The sequence below is a fragment of the Athene cunicularia genome (genome assembly GCF_003259725.1).
Source record: "Athene cunicularia isolate RWA chromosome 8 unlocalized genomic scaffold, athCun1 chr8_part1, whole genome shotgun sequence".
NCBI lineage: Eukaryota > Metazoa > Chordata > Aves > Strigiformes > Strigidae > Athene > Athene cunicularia.
Genome location: NW_020799109.1, coordinates 29,593,256 through 29,608,531, shown reverse-complemented (window position 1 = coordinate 29,608,531; position 15,276 = coordinate 29,593,256). Strand labels below are relative to the sequence as shown.

Sequence of the window (15,276 nt, the reverse complement as noted above, 5' to 3'; positions counted from 1 at the left end):
CTTGGCTTCTCAAAGTGCCCTCATGTGGGAGCAGAAGTTTTTTGGGGGACTTAGTTATGGTTTGCTCCTTGGGAGGGAATGGGGGAACAAAGGCAGGAGGATGTTTGGGACGTTGCCATTGTTTTGCAAGTGAGGACTGGGGGAGGCCAGGGAGGTCAGGATGACCCCTCTCCCTGGGGGATGCCATGCTGTACCCAACAGACTCCTCCTTGAGTGTGGCACTTGGAGGACACACAACTACGTCTCTGGGGAGCAGGACTCTTGCTAGTCTTGCCCTTAGCTTGCCAGATCTGCTTGGGAGGTGGTGGCACCTGGGCACATCTCTGCAGCTCAGCAGCTCCTCCCTGTCTGCTTGAGCCAAGCTCCTGGCTGCTGGTTATGAGCCCACAGCAGTGATTTGGCCTCCTTGCATCTCTCAGACTTGCACGATTTTTTTTAATTTTATTTTGGGGTGACAGTTGAGCAAAACCCCGCATCTGCTGCCTTCTCCAAAGTGCAACAACACCTTTGTCTGTGTCTGTGGCATGAAAGGATGAGCCACAGAGCTTGCTCTTTGTTCTGTATCCCTCACAGCACCTGAGGAGATGTACAAGTGAAGCTCAGATGCTCCCGGTTCTTGATCTTGGCTCTGCAGAGAAGAGAACTCCTTGGTGTGGCATGGTGTAGCCACCATATCCTTCTCACCACATCAGAAATGCTTCTTCCAACCCGCATCCCTGGAACAGGTCTATCACCTTCCACAGCTGGTCACAGGGATGTTGTACACAGTTGAAATCTTGAAGTAGACCACAAGAAGTAGAGCAGAGCAAGCAAGACAAAATCTTGATGCTTGTTCATCTCATTTATGAAGAGGTATTTGAGGATAGGAGATTTCATGCAAGTATCTCAGCTGGCTCGTCGGTTCAAGGAGGGGCTCCTTGCAGTCTTTTCTCTTCTCTGTTGCATCCCTGGCAAAGGATGTTGACTTTGCTGAGGACACTTGTTCAGGTCCATGCAGACAGAAAATACCCTTCAAGAGGAATCTCTAGTCTTTCTCAATTGACATCAGGGCTTCATTGCAAATGGTGCTTTCCTAAGCTGGATCACCTGGTGCTCAGAAGGGTACCTGTAATGCTTCCTGGGAAGAGGGTTTCCTGCAGCAGCCTGGGCTTTCTGCTGACTCTCTAGGATAGACAGAGCAGTGAGGTGGATAAACTCAAGGGAAGGTGGGGACAGAGAGAGCGAGACCAACTTTTGATGTCATGTGAAGGAGACCATCCCCATCTCCTCCTTGTGTTGCTTCAGTCTCCTCCTGTGCATGGGGTATTTCAGGGACATGAGGGATTTTCAGGGATTGCTACTGCCCTGAACAATTCCCAAAAGGCAAATGATGAAGAAAGAAAACCCATGTGGTCATTGCATCTTGCCACTATGGTCCAGATCCCAGAAGGCCAACCCAACTTGCTCACCTTTCAGTTTGGTGAGCCTGCCCTGCACATCACAGTACACAGTTTCATCTTCCTGGAGCCCACACCCCTGTCCTGCCAGGCAATGTGACAATGATGACTTGCAGAAACAACCACCAATGTGTTTACAGAGTGGTGGGCAGCCCGCTCTGAAAGAGATGGTTCTTGGGCAAGTTCAGGATGCAACACAGTAGTGCAGCATGGTACAGAAGCACACCTCCTAGGCCATGTGGAGGTGGGCTAACTAAGGGGCATTGATGCAGGAAGACTTCCTGTGGAAGTCCATGAAGCTCTTGTTATGCTGGAGAGAGCAGGTCTTATAACCACATCTTGCTGGGACTGTAATCTGGCAGCCTGCTCCACTCCTTGGGGCTACCTCTGCCTTTCTTCACCCCCTCTGCTTCTAGAAGTTATGCAAAAGGGAGCCAAAATACCACTTTTTCCCCTTAAAACTAGCCCTTCAGATGGTTGTGGGTCAAGTGAATGCTCCACATGCATTGATTTCACTGTGGACAACACCTATTCCTGAATCTACTCTCGCATCACTTGTTATTCCAGTGCTCTGTTCCTAACAGCCTTGTAGGGCACAGTACTAATTTCCTAACCACAGGAGGACAGATGTCCCCCAGATTTCCTCCTCCATCACTCACAGTACTCTGAGTACTTCTCTCAGAGTACCAGGACCAAGCCATTAGTGCCTGGTGGTTTTACAGGCCACCCTGTGCCATAGCCACAGGTCATATCTCTGTCCAGACACAGGACAGAGGTTCATCTCTCCCATCAAGGATGCACCTGTGCTTGGACCAGCTCTTGGGAGCCATCGTGTTCAGATGGATGTCATTCCATGTGCCTTCTTGTCCTTTGCTGCATGGGGATGTGGCTTCTGGGCACCGCTGTGCTGTTCAAAAAGCTTTAAGATCTCTGCTCTGAGAAGCAGCAAAGTGTGCAGCCTGTCTGTGAGAACAACACAGTTCTCATTCGGTCCTCATTTGTTACTTCCCTCTCACGGGAATCCACTCATCCTTCATTGTGCAGAAAATCTCAGTATGAAAGACCATGTCTGATGTGTGCTAGGCACACTGAAATCCCTCCTGCCAGGAAGTGTGGGTGGAAGATCACTGTCTTGCTTCCTTTTTGCACAAAGTTCTTGAACATGAAAGTTTTGAAGTCACCCCTCCTTCAGACACCTTGAGTCAGTGCACATCAAGCTCTGCCAAGACGTTGCTTACAGACTCCTGAACCTATTTCCTCTTGATCATCCCACTTAATAGTCTCCAGTGTTGTTATCAGTCCTCTTTCCAACCAATTCAGGTGTGTCAGCTCTCAAAGGGGATGGCTTGCCCAGCCTGTTCTGTGCCTGCACCCCAAACAGATCCTGTTACAGGTCATCACGATCTCTAGTTCACATCTGAAATGTCAGGACTTACCTTGGTGGGGGTCTCTTTGGCCAGAGTCTGCTTCCAAGCCAGCAGTACTCACTCAGAAGAGATCTTCTCCCCTTTCCATGCTGCTTTGAGCACCTGGGTAGGGAAGAGGCCAAGATCCCACAGGCAGTGCTTAATTTTTCAGCAACGCCCTCCCTCCCAGGCCACCTTGGCTGTGACAGGTTCCTCTCCAGCAGCATCCTCCCAGCCCAGCAGTAAGGGTTGATGCCTTTGCTGTTCTGAGGTTGCCCTTGCCCATTAACTACCCTGAACATTGCAATGCAGGACAGAAGCCTGGCACGAGGACAAGAAGAGGTGGCCAAGCCCAGGATCCCTGGGAGATGTTCTTGAGCAGCCTCCTGGATGTGCAGAGAGAGGTGGACACAGCCCAGATATCTCAGCCTGGCAGAGGGCTCAAGGTGTCACGGGGTGGCCTGTTTTTGTAGCATTCCTCACTGCAGCAGTCCTAGGCAGGTCCTTACAGAGCAGAGGAGCTCAAAGGTGGGGGTCTGTCCTAGCTGCCTCCCTTGGGAAACCCAAATGAACCCCAATGTTGGAAGGCCCAAACAGCTGCCTCTGCTGAGACTCTTTAAACTCCAACCTGGTGGAACTTGCAGCCGCATGTGGGAGAGAGCCAGAGCGGGAGCATGGCATGTACAACTTTTCCTCCCAGTTTTGTTTTTTCAGCCAATTTAGCATGCCTTTTGCACTGGTGCATGGTGGGAAAGTGGTCCATCCGCAGAGCCAGACGGAAGCAACTGGGCATCTTCCTTTGACAAGTGACCCTGGCCCACTGCCTTCTATGCAAGATGCTGCCTCCCAATTGCATAGATCTTATGAGCTGGGGATACACAGCCTTCCAGCTATGGGTTAGGTGGCAATGCAAAGCCATACCCAAGCCCCCCCCGCCCCCCGCCGGGAGGGAAGACACTATGGAGGCCACAGAGCACTGTGGTACAAACCACCGTTATCTCAAATAACCCATGGCTTGAGTGCCGTGTATCTGATTTATACCACTCACACACAGCCCTGGAACCTGTGGGACAAGTTGGGGGCTGCTGGAGGGCTTTAGGAAAGGGGTTGAAACCAGAGAAGGAGTCCCAGACTGCTAGCAAGACAGGTGCTTGAGGCCAGCAGCAGAGAGGAGAGGGGTGAGTTGCTTTCTGCCAGTATTCCTGGGTCTGTGTGAGCAGTGCTATAAATCCATATCAGGACAGTCTCTCATGTATGATTTGCCTTGATTAACAGGTTTCCTGTTCTTTTCCTGTTTGTCCGTTTGTTTTTTCTCTCCTGTTTTCCTGTACTATTTTTGTTTGTATGTTTTTCTGCTCTCTGGGAATGCCTCCTCTCTCTCTGCATCTCCCTCCCCCCCCTTCCCCCTTCATGAGCAGTGGCCGAATCCATTACACTGAGATGTATGAAATGCTGACTCTTATGTCACCACCGCTAGGCCTCGGCAAGAGATGTCCTTCCAAAGTGGCCTATAAGGTAGATCAACCCTTCCTTCTATGGGGGTTAGAGCCGAGCAGGAGCCGGGGCTCGAGGGAGCTGTGGGAGGTGGCACTGGGGGGAGCTGGGGAGGCACTGGGGGCATCCAACGTGTTTAGCTTGCTCCTGGGGAGTATGGTGCGCTCAGAAGAGTCCTGACCACACTGGCTGGTCTCCACTGCCAACGCATGTGACGTTGCTGTGGTCACTCACAAGCCCGGGGAGCTCTGGGGTGGAAGACCCCAGTGGAAGAGGAAAGGCAAGATCAGCAGTAGTGTGGAAGTGGGAGGGTTGGAGAAGACGAGGTGAGGAGCAACCCCATAGCAGTTAGGAGAGTGAAATGTCCTTAGGAGCTCACTGACCCAAGCCTGTCCCCTGGGCTTGGAATCATCCTTGTCCCAACCAGTGCAGAAACAGGGCTAAAGCCCATGGAGGTGGGAAGCAGGCAGGCAGCAAGGACATATCCCGAAGGAGCAGCTCTGTGGTGCATGAGGAGCCAGGCGCATCAGTACAAGCTATCCTAAGGATGGCTTGTGCAAGGCAAAACCAGGTGCCTTCAAAAGGCATCTCTGAGTTTTACTCCCCGGTTCCTTCTGAGGCGGTGGCTGGCAGCCGGGTCCCAGCACAAGCACAACATGCTTCCAGATGCACAGGCATGGAGCAGGGTAGAGAGGAAGCAAGGATGTGGGGTGGGAGCTGTGTGGCTTTGCTGAAGGCAGCAGCTGCTGCGACAAGACCTGGCACTACAGAGCAATGTGTTGCCCTTTTTTTGGCCATGGGCTGCTGCCTGCAGCCCTTTCAGCAGCAAACAGGGCTAGTGAAGGGGGGATTTCTGCACACTTCCAAATGCGCTGCCACCCTCTCCAGATCTCACATGTTTGTTCACACATGCATACATCTGCCATCACACTTTTCTAGGAGAAAAAAGGAGGCTTGAATGCAGAGAAAGGACATGAGAAGCCAGGTGAAAAAGAATGGGCAGGAAAGGGATGACCCAAGGTATTCACAAAGCAAAATATACTCTCTGGAAAGTGGATCTGGTCACTTCAGTTTGCACCCCACCTGCCCAGGGTGGGGAAGGAGCATGGCGTGTCTAACCTGCCTTGGTTGCCCTTCTCTCTTTCCTTCTGCACTTTTTCTACCCCTCCTTCCCTTCCCCACCCTTGGATAATTTGGACCCTGTGCATGTGCTGGCAAACTTCATCTCTGAAAGACGCAAAAAGGGAGCGCCAGGATGTAGCATGCTAGAGGAATTCAGTTTATCTGAAGTCCCTGAAGGTTAGGGACCCTCCTCTCCCCTGCCCCAGGTGGGAAGGGTTGAGAGATGGAAAGCCAAACCACCCAGGAACGGAAACCTGAGCCCCCTTTCCCGAGCATTTCCCCCGCTCACATCCCTGATGGATCAGGCGTGTCTTTCCAAAAGTGCCGGGAGGTGCCGTGGCAGCCCCAGTGCCATGGGGAGGGGGGGGCTCAGGGGCCGTTCCTGGGGTGCAGGAGGAGCCCTGGAAGGCAGTGAGCCGGTGTCCTGGGGTGGAAGGAGCCGGGGGGTGGGGGATGGCGGGGTGATCCTTGCCCTTCTTTTTTGGCTGTGCTGTTTTGACACTCTTTGTTGCTTTTTTTTTTTTTTTTCCCTTTTATTTAATGTTTAATTTCTTTTCCTCCAGCCTGGTCGATGTGTTTTTCGATATTGTTTTCCGTCCGCTGTTTTCTTCTCTCTCTTGCGCAGAGACTGGTGCTGATGAACATGCCCGTGGCCGAGGACATGACAGTCCATTTTACCTCCACCTTGATGGCACTGATACGCACGGCCTTGGACATCAAAATTGCCAAAGGTAAGGTCAGTGGGGTAGAGAGGGGACAGATCCAGGAGGGTTTCAGAGTGACCAGACCTCATCCTTTTGGCAGGCTGAGGACATTTCAGCCAAATTGGGGTTATGCACCCAAAGCCTGGCATGTAGATGGAAGTGATTACCTTGAACAGGCAAATTTCTGCTGCTCTCTATAAAAAAGTCTATTTCTTTAGGGAAGAGGTGGCCAGTTTTCCACTAGAAGCTGCTTCTAGAGAGCAGAAACAGCTTGATGTCTGCTGTGTAAAGGGGGAGAGAGAGAATTCCACTTCCTCCCCATGTACAAAACCAAACCAAGGAGGGAAAAGATCACATGTTCTTGGCATCCTAAGGCTAGGGAACAGAAATCTTTCTCTCAGGGAAGATAAAATGTTCAGAGCAGGAAAACCTGCTTTGTTGTTGTTGCTGGAAACGCTCTGATTCATCAGATCAAAAGCTTTCTGCAGAAACATGCCATTTTCAATAAAATGTCCCCTGAGAGCAGCTCAGCTGTTGGAAGAAAACCCAACCCAGGGCAAGATATCAGCATAAGCCCAGGGCTGAGTCCTTGGGTTCAAGCCCCTCTAGATAAAGCAGAGATTTGAACCTGGGTCTCCAGCTTGACAGTTGATCTGGGTTCGGGTGTCCCCATTTGGTGCATGTTGACAGCTCCCTTTGAGCCAGGGTCTTCCTAAGCTCAGCAGATCCCTTCACCACTGGCCACAGAGCTCTACTCTCCTTGCACAGCATTGCCAAGTATTTAAGGATTTCAGCCAAGTGGAGCTGCTCTTTCACCAGCACATGATCCGCTCACCAGAAAAGAGAAAGTGGGGCAGCAGCAGGTGTGTGTGGGCTGGAGTAGGATTGGAGCTGCAGAGACGGACCCAAGGCGAGCTTGAAGATGGCAGCTTTGAGTGGGAGGGCAGGGGATGGGGAGATGGAGGCACATATGGAAGGGATGGTAGGAAAGTTTCCCTGCAAGAGCAGGAGACCAGGACCACTGATGCAAGATAGCCCTCCCAGCCCAGAGAGAGCTGGTTGCTGCTTGTGAACCTCATTTTAGTACAGGAAAGGGGTGTTTTTAGTTGGAGCCTGGTGCCAGGTCTTGATGTACATGGGACATTTTTTTCCCTCCCCCTGTTCAAGGTGGTGCAGATTGGCAGCAGTTAGACTCTGAGCTTCAAAAGGAGATCCTGACTATTTGGCCTCACCTGTCCCAGAAGATGCTTGACCTGTTGGTACCCATGCCAAAAAGTGAGTCTCTGTGGGGGCTGTCATGGCTGCCAAGTTTCCATCGTACCTCCAGCAGCTTCCTCCCAAAGGGAGGTGGGGACACATCAGACCCATCCCCAGCTAGGGGAGAAGTGGGAAAGGGTTTGTGTTGCTACAGACTGGCTTCTGCCTTGCTCTGTCTGAGTGCTTGGGGACCCTCGAAAAATGTTTGGTCTGCTCCTGCCAAGCCCAGAGTCTCCATTAAATCATCTCTGGAGCATATAACAGCAGGAGGCTGAGCATCGCTTGGTCTGTTACCTGTGATGATGTGATGAAGATATGTGGCTTGGTGGTTTATGATGATGCTTTCAAGTGACCTCCATCCATTTTATCTCCTCGTGGAGTGTCTGGGTGTTCATCTCTGTTTTGGAGTGATGGGGAGACTTGGAGGGTCACCAGGATAACACACAGCAGGGCTGTTGCTGAGATCTGTGCTGGTGCCTTCAGACCTGCTGCTTCTGTTAAGACAAAAGCATCCTCCACCTTCCTTCCCCTCTTATGCTCTCAGCCTCTGACCTGACTGTTGGCAAAATATATGCAGCCATGATGATCATGGATTACTACAAGCAGAGCAAAGCAAAGAAGCAGCGGCAGCAGCTGGAGGAGCAGGTGAGTCTCAGCAAGGGCAGAGTACCCTCGCTGCTTCCTACCATGTCCTGACCAAATGTGCAGCCAGCTGCTTGGGATGCAGCTGAGGGATGAGGGTGGTGGTGCAGGTTGGGCTTTGGTGACTACAAGTCACACATATGTGCATTCTCAGCCCCCAACAGTGAACATGAGTGCACCATCCCCTTCCCAAGTGGTGGGGATTTGGTTGGTGAAGCACTGGATGTTCATCTGCGTTTCCTACAGGCTTAGCTTCTTCCTTTCCTCAAAACAGAAAAACGCCCCCATGTTTCAGCGCATGGAGCCATCCTCCTTGCCGCAGGAAATCATCTCAAACGCAAAGGCTCTGCCTTACCTCCAGCAAGACACGCTCTCGGGCCTGTGAGTATTGCCCTGAGAAGAAGGGAGGTAGTCCTGTCGCTTTTCTGTTCCTTTAGCCCTCGTTTTGTTCTCTGGAGCTGGCACTGGGATACACAGAGGGTTAAAGAGCTGCCAAGAGCAGGGGAAATGCAGTCCAGGGCAGCAGCTCCCAGCACAAAGCTTTTGCAGGATTCCAGGTAGCTGGTGTTGCACCAGCATCACCAACAGCAGCGGAGGTGCCTAAGAGGGATGGCCAAGTATCTATGTGGACACTCTTCTTGCAGGACCAAGTCCACTGAGTACAAGCTCTCCTACCTAGGAGGGTCTGGGATAAACCTGAACCTCAATAGCAGTTGAGGTCTCTGGGTGATGCAGGGTCAGTGGGGGATCCCAGCACCCTGGCTGGTGGGAATGAGGTGGTGGGAGTTTCTGGTACTATGCAGGATATCCCCACTGCTGCCACAGGACCTGGAGCACTGGTGTCCTCTCCTGCCTGGGCACCGCTGCATCTCTCCAAGGAACATGATGTTTGTCCTGGGGGTCTCGACAGCCTGGGCAGCAAGCACAGAGGGTCCCAAGCTCTGAGCCACTGGAGAGGTGATGCCCAGTGATGGCAGCACCCAGGTTGTGGCCTCCCTGAAGCTGGACTGTCTTTGCAGGAGCAGCCGAAGTGGGTTCCCCTCACTGAGTCCGCTCTCGCCGCAGGAGATCTTCCAGCTGGCATGCATGGATCCGGCCCACGGGCAGTTCCAGGAGCACCAGTCTCTGGTAAAATTACACACTGCCTGGTGGGTGCTCACCTGGCAGTCCCAGTGAGGATGCTGGTGGGCACGGGGAGGTGTGGGGCTGCTGGTATGGTGGAGAAATGCTGCTCCCTGCCCCTGTGGCAGCGAGCACAGTGGAAGGATGGCAGCTGCTGGGTCATGCGTGAATCTAAAGCAGGGGACAAATGTCCCCGATTGTGTCCCAGCTGGGGCTCTGGCCTCTCACCTCTGGGTACTGGGGACACAGCCATCCCTGGACCAGTCCTGGCCAGTGAGCCAGGCAGTGGCAAATGCTTTTGGGGCAAGAGCTGTGACTGGGATCCAATGTCCTGCAGTAAAATATCCTTCTCTTCACAGGCTGCTCTTTTTTCCACTGAGTGCTCATTTCAGTGGGTTACCCCGTGCTGAGTGATGGTATCTGATGTTTTCGGATTCATGTTCATTTTGTTGTCAGTGCTGGTGTCCCCAGTCCCAAACCAAGCTGTCAAACTGTCACCAACTGGAGCATGCCCCTCCGGCCTCACACACATGCCAGCCGGCAGCAGCAGTGTCTGTGTGTGTGTGTGTGTGTATATATATATATACATATCTATATATCTCCATGTCTATGAGTGTGCATTCGTGCACCACCCCGACACTTGTTGGGTGCAGTGTTGTACCACTGTGCATCTCCAGCCCGGTCTGTGTCCCCGGGGTCTGTAGTACTCTGTGTGAGCTGTGTACTGTGCAGGCAAGCTTCCCCTGCCCCGGCCACCCCAAGCATGACACCGTCCTGCCAGCAGAGAGGTGGCAGATGAGACTCCCCCGTCCCCATAAAGTCACCTTCTAGCAGATCTTGAGGGTTACTCCCTGCACATCTCCTTGATACCACGTCCTGTACAAAACAGTCCCCTAAATTGGGAACTAACCACAGTGCAAAGGTGCCATGGGTGGCATGATTTCTTTTAATGGGGATGTGGCCAGAAAGCCTTTACAGCAGGGTCAGGCCGAAAATCCTGTACGTTTGTCCTCTTCTGGCAAACGGAGAAGGAGTTAAAGCCCAGGCAGGCAGGGCATTACCAGATCCAGGCAGGATTTCCACTGCCACTGAAGAGGTGCAAGATAGATAAATTGGCCATCAGGCAAGCCTGAAGCACCACATTTGGGTTTATCTGCTGCAGATTGTGGAGATTATTTTTCAGTGGTAACAGGATGGATGATATGTCTTAGACTCCCTTTTTGACCCACTTAAATTCTGCCCCTGGTTGAGCGAGCAGGGCTGTCCCCTGCAAATGGGGCAGAAGCAGTGCGCTGCCCTGCTCCAAACCCATCCCAAGAGCTTGGCTGTGTGTTTATTTCCAGGAGCCAGAGGTTAGGGAGTTTCAAAGAGTGCAGCCCTCTAACCATGGCAGCTACCTTCCCGTGGACACTCAGGACCACGCTGTATCTGGGAGGGCCTCCTCCATGCCTCGTCTCACTGTGGATCCCCAGGTAAAACCAAGCAAAGCCCCCACAGGTGCCGGGTCCAAGCAAAACCTACCAGGTAACACTGGGGCTTCTTTCTGTGTTGAGCAAGTCCTGCGAGCCCCGTGGTTTCCCCAGCACCCCGATATCGGAGCATGTCCCCATCTTTGGGGTGCTGCACAAGTAGAAGAACTACAGTTTCCCTACATGGGGGACATTGGCAGCAGAGAGCAGCTAGGGGAACTGATCTCCTGGCTCACGTGGGAGGTCCACAGTGGAGCAGGGCCACGCTGGGAGGTTGCAGAGTCCCCATGCACTGGGACAACCCTCCCTTCCTCCAGCCTGGGTCCAGCTGAGGTTCAAGGAGTCCCAGCCCAGCTGTCAGATGATCTCCCAGCTGATGAAATACATTTTCCTTCCTTTCCCGTTGTCCCAACACACACGCTTCTCCATCTGTCCAGGGGAACCCAGGCCACATCACACCTCGTTTGTCTGCCTGGTCTCTCTGTTGTTCTGTCTTGTATTCAGCCTCTACCGAGACACAGATGCTTTTATGGGGTTCAGTTTTGCTGTGAAGTCTCTGGGTCTGCTCTCTCACAGAGGTCCTGGTGTCAGTGCTGGCATGACATGTCATGGCAATTTGGTGGGGCATGAAGAGGAAGGGAGGCTTTGCTTTGGATTTATTGACCATTTTGTGGTGGGGAAGATGATCAGGAGGAGGGGATGGGAGCAGAAAGGGGATAGTGTGAGGAGAGGAGACTGGGAGAATGGCCCAGGGCTGCAGAGGCAAAAAACCTGCTAGAATAAAGCAAAGGAAAATGTAGAAGGAGGTGATGTTTTCCACAAAACGTGTGAGAACACAAGCTAGAAGGAGGGGAGAATGTAGAAAGGAAAAGCAAAGAAGGGAGAAAGAAAAGGGACAATAAACCAACAGTGTGACTGGGGAGAGAGGAAATGAATGCAGGAGAAGGGACATGGGAATAAAGGAGAACCAAAGAGGACCAGTGCTGACACTGGAAAAGTGGAAAGTAAACAGCCAGGAAATAAACACCAGGCGAGGGGCACTGGAGGATCCCCCCTTCTCTCAGTGATTTCTTCTTCGATGTCTCTGTTTGCTCCACTCAGTTCTGCTTTCAAGGCTAGGAGGGATGCTGAGACAGCCTGGGGGCAGTGCTTTGGTACCCCCCATGTCCTCACACCTGGGACAAGGTGCTGCTGCTCTTCCCCCGACATGCAGTGCCTTGGCTTCACTCTCAGTCACTGGTTTTGCTTGTGGAGCACCGTTTCCAGCTTGCTGGGGCAGGGGAGCTCTAAAGCTAAATCCCACTTTCTTCCCACCCCTGATTTGTGCAGAGATTACTTGGCAGGGCTGTCCGCAGGCTGGCTGCATCTCCCCACCCCGAATCTCCCCATCCTGGAGGTTGGTGTGCCAGTGACGGCGGGTGAACTGGTAATTGCTCAACTGCCATCCCCCCAGCGCTGCCCAGTGCTAACCCTCTCCCCGGCTGGCCGGGGTTGCTTGCAGGTGGTGACAGACACCAGCTCAATGCGGCGATCATTTTCCACCATCCGGGACAAGCGCCCCAACAGCTCCTGGCTGGATGAGTTCTCCATGGAGCGCAGCAGTGACAACACCTACAAGTCCCGCCGGCGCAGCTACCACTCCTCGCTCCAGCTCTCTGCCCGGCGCCTCAACAGTGACTCGGGTGAGCAGGGGCGGGTGGCCCCATCCCACACCAATGCCAAAGAAAACCCAGCCAAGTGTCCCCCGCTCCTGGGAAGGGGACAATGGGGACTGATGGGGATGTCCTGCAGGCCACCGGTCCGACGGGCATCGCTCAGGTGGCAGGGAGCGGGGCCGATCCAAAGAGCGCAAGCACTTGCTGTCCCCCGATATCTCCCGCTGCAACTCAGAGGAGAGGAGTCCCCAGGCACACGACGAGTCACCGGAGCGGCGGCGCGAGTCCCGGTCACCCAGCGAGGGCAGATCACAGACACCCAACAGGCAGGTGGGTGACAAGAACCCCTTCCTAAGCACAAAGGGAGGCATAGAAAAAGCTGCTTGCCAAAACGGGGAAGATAAACCCCAACTGCAAGAGCTCTGCATCCTCTCTCCTCACAGTCATGGCATCTCCATGTCCCCTGTCAGCTGAGCAGTTTGCAGCTGTTCAGGCACCCTGAAGAGCATCTGGGGAGAGGGTTGGATCTCCACACTGATCCATTCACCACTGTGGCATCCACTCCCTGCCAAGGTCAAGGTGTCCCAGCTACACAAGCCTGGAAATGCCAGTGCTTGAGGATTCTTGAAGCCCACAAAGATGCTGCCTGTAAAGATCAGCAGCCAGTGAGCCATTAGCTCTTCCCACAAAGGGGTTTGTGGGTGCTTTTTACTTTTGATCACCAAGAGCAGACACCATCCTTGTCCTTGGAGCAGACCCCGAGGCAGGGATGGGACAGGTGAGGTTGCATCAGGGCCTCATCCAAGCTGGAGGATGCCCGGGAGGGACTTCAGGCTCAGGGTGCAAGGGAGAGGGTGTATGGTGCAGCCCATTGCCCTTATATTCCCCAGCACATCTTGGTACATTGCAGGGAACGGGCTCCCTGAGTGAAAGCTCCATCCCCTCCATCTCGGACACCAGCACCCCCCGGCGAGGCCGCCGCCAGCTCCCGCCAGTGCCCCCCAAGCCGCGTCCCCTCCTCTCCTATGCCTCCATGCTGCGGCATGCCGGAGACACCTCACCACCCCCAGATGAGAGTGAGGGGGGGTCCCCGCCCAACACCGCCGGCCAGACCGAGTCTTCCAGCTCACCAGTGGGGAAGCAGAGCCGACAGTCCACCCCGCAACGTTACATCTCGGAGCCGTACCTGGCCCTGCACGACGACTCGCACGCCTCAGACTGCGGTGAGGAGGAAACACTCACCTTCGAGGCGGCCGTTGCCACCAGCCTTGGCCGCTCCAACACCATCGGCTCGGCCCCACCGCTGCGGCACAGCTGGCAGATGCCCAACGGGCACTACCGGCGGCGGAGGCGAGGGGCAGGGCAGGGTGTGATGTGCGGGGCCAGCATCGATGTGCTCAGTGACACCGAGGAAGACGACAAGTGCTAGAAGCTGCCTCCTCCCGCCCCATCTCAGCTCCCCCCACAGCCCCGCTGCCGTCCTGCCCCTCTCCAATGCATGCTCTTCGCCACGCCTGGGAATGAAACAAAACCAAAACCAAATGCAGGGGAAAAGGAGAAAACCAAACCGACTGAAACGGAGGGGAGGAAAAAAAAAAAAGAAAAAAAAAGTCTTTGTGCAAAAAAAAAATTAAAATCTGTCAACTTTCATTTATTACTATCACTTTTTTTTTCTGCACAGAGAAACATTTGATGGGCGGTGGAGCTCCCAGGCTGGGCATGTGTGCTGCAGGGCAAGTGAGAGCCCCTCTGGCCATGGCCCCACTCCCTGCCCTGAGCGGGACTCCTGGGAAGGCTGATCCCGATGGTTTTCTGCTTCCTGAGGCTGGAGAATCCCAGAAAATGGGTGCCAGCGGCCAGCCCCCTTTGCTCTGTCGCTTGGGCTCAGTGCTGCTGTGGCTTTTAATTTCCCAAGGGTCTCATCCAGCCCGAAATAGGGGCGAGGGGTTGGGGTGCACCAGGCAGACTGGAGCAGCTCTGCCTGCCAGGGTGGGGCAAAACCAAAGCCAACTGGTTTATACTGGGGCAGGCCGGAGCAGGGCGGGAGGGCTCAGCGCTGCTGAATGTATCCTGTCTCCCACCAACATATATTTATTTATATATGGAGAACTCTAGGTGTGGCTGTGTGTGTATATACAGTATGTGTGTGTATATATATTTATATGCTGTATATATAAAGATATACACATACATGGATTTGTTTTAGTCATCTGACAATGCTGGGGAGCCCCTTGGGTTTTTTACTGCCTGCATCCCATTTGGCGGGGGCAGGACCAAACCTTGCCGGGGGGGGCTGCTGCACACCCATCGCTGTAGCAGAGCACTGGGAAGGTCACCCTGCTCCCCTCGCCCCATCTCAGATGTTTCCAACAGTGGGAGTTGCCTTTTCTCCATCAGAGGTGGCCACGGTGAGGGGTCTTTGGGCAGCTCTGCTGCCAGCTGTGCCATGTGCTGTTTGCGGGAGTGGGATGCCCGAGGGACAAGGATGGGGCTGTCCCTGGGGGCACAGCTCATTTGGCGCCAGCGGTGTGAGGGGGTGATGTCAAACCTCTCAGAGGCCTCTTTGCTGTGTTTTCCCAGGAAAAGAAGATTCCTGTGTCCGCAGGGGAGAGAAGATGTTGTGCGTGTGTGACGGTACCCTAAGATATGTCCTCCTGGCAGAGGAGCCCAGCTTCGGCACCTCCTCTGCCTCACTTTCCCCTGCAGCCGTAGCCTCTGCCTGCTCCTGGGGCTTGGCACCCCCTTCAGAGGGGGGCTGCTATGGGGGTGCCCAGGTTTGCAAACCCCATGGCCCCAGTGCGGGGGCAGGCGGGTGTCCGGGAGCCAAAGGTGGGGCTTTGGGAGAGGAGCGTGAGCTAGGGGCTGAGCAGGGTGGCTCCTGTCTTCTACAAATACTGAAAACATGGGATGGCCACCTTCCAGCGCCGGTCATTAATTAATCTGGTAATTATGTGCTGTCAGCTCTAATG

The 15,276-nt window shown here is 53.8% G+C and overlaps 1 protein-coding gene across 1 annotated transcript in view; it reads left to right on the top strand.

Annotated features, from left to right (window-relative positions):
* LOC113482608 (voltage-dependent R-type calcium channel subunit alpha-1E-like) overlaps window positions 1-13,899 on the top strand; it is a 90,948-nt gene extending 77,049 nt beyond the window's left edge. The window contains exons 38-47 of the mRNA XM_026853393.1: window positions 4,261-4,357; window positions 6,084-6,189; window positions 7,330-7,437; window positions 7,964-8,064; window positions 8,336-8,442; window positions 9,081-9,189; window positions 10,527-10,655; window positions 12,154-12,334; window positions 12,444-12,637; window positions 13,218-13,899. Coding sequence (XP_026709194.1) covers window positions 4,261-4,357; window positions 6,084-6,189; window positions 7,330-7,437; window positions 7,964-8,064; window positions 8,336-8,442; window positions 9,081-9,189; window positions 10,527-10,655; window positions 12,154-12,334; window positions 12,444-12,637; window positions 13,218-13,736 — 1,651 coding nt within the window. The 3' untranslated portion in view covers window positions 13,737-13,899. The remainder of the gene's footprint in view (window positions 1-4,260; window positions 4,358-6,083; window positions 6,190-7,329; window positions 7,438-7,963; window positions 8,065-8,335; window positions 8,443-9,080; window positions 9,190-10,526; window positions 10,656-12,153; window positions 12,335-12,443; window positions 12,638-13,217) is intronic.
* The last annotated feature ends 1,377 nt before the right edge of the window (window positions 13,900-15,276 follow it).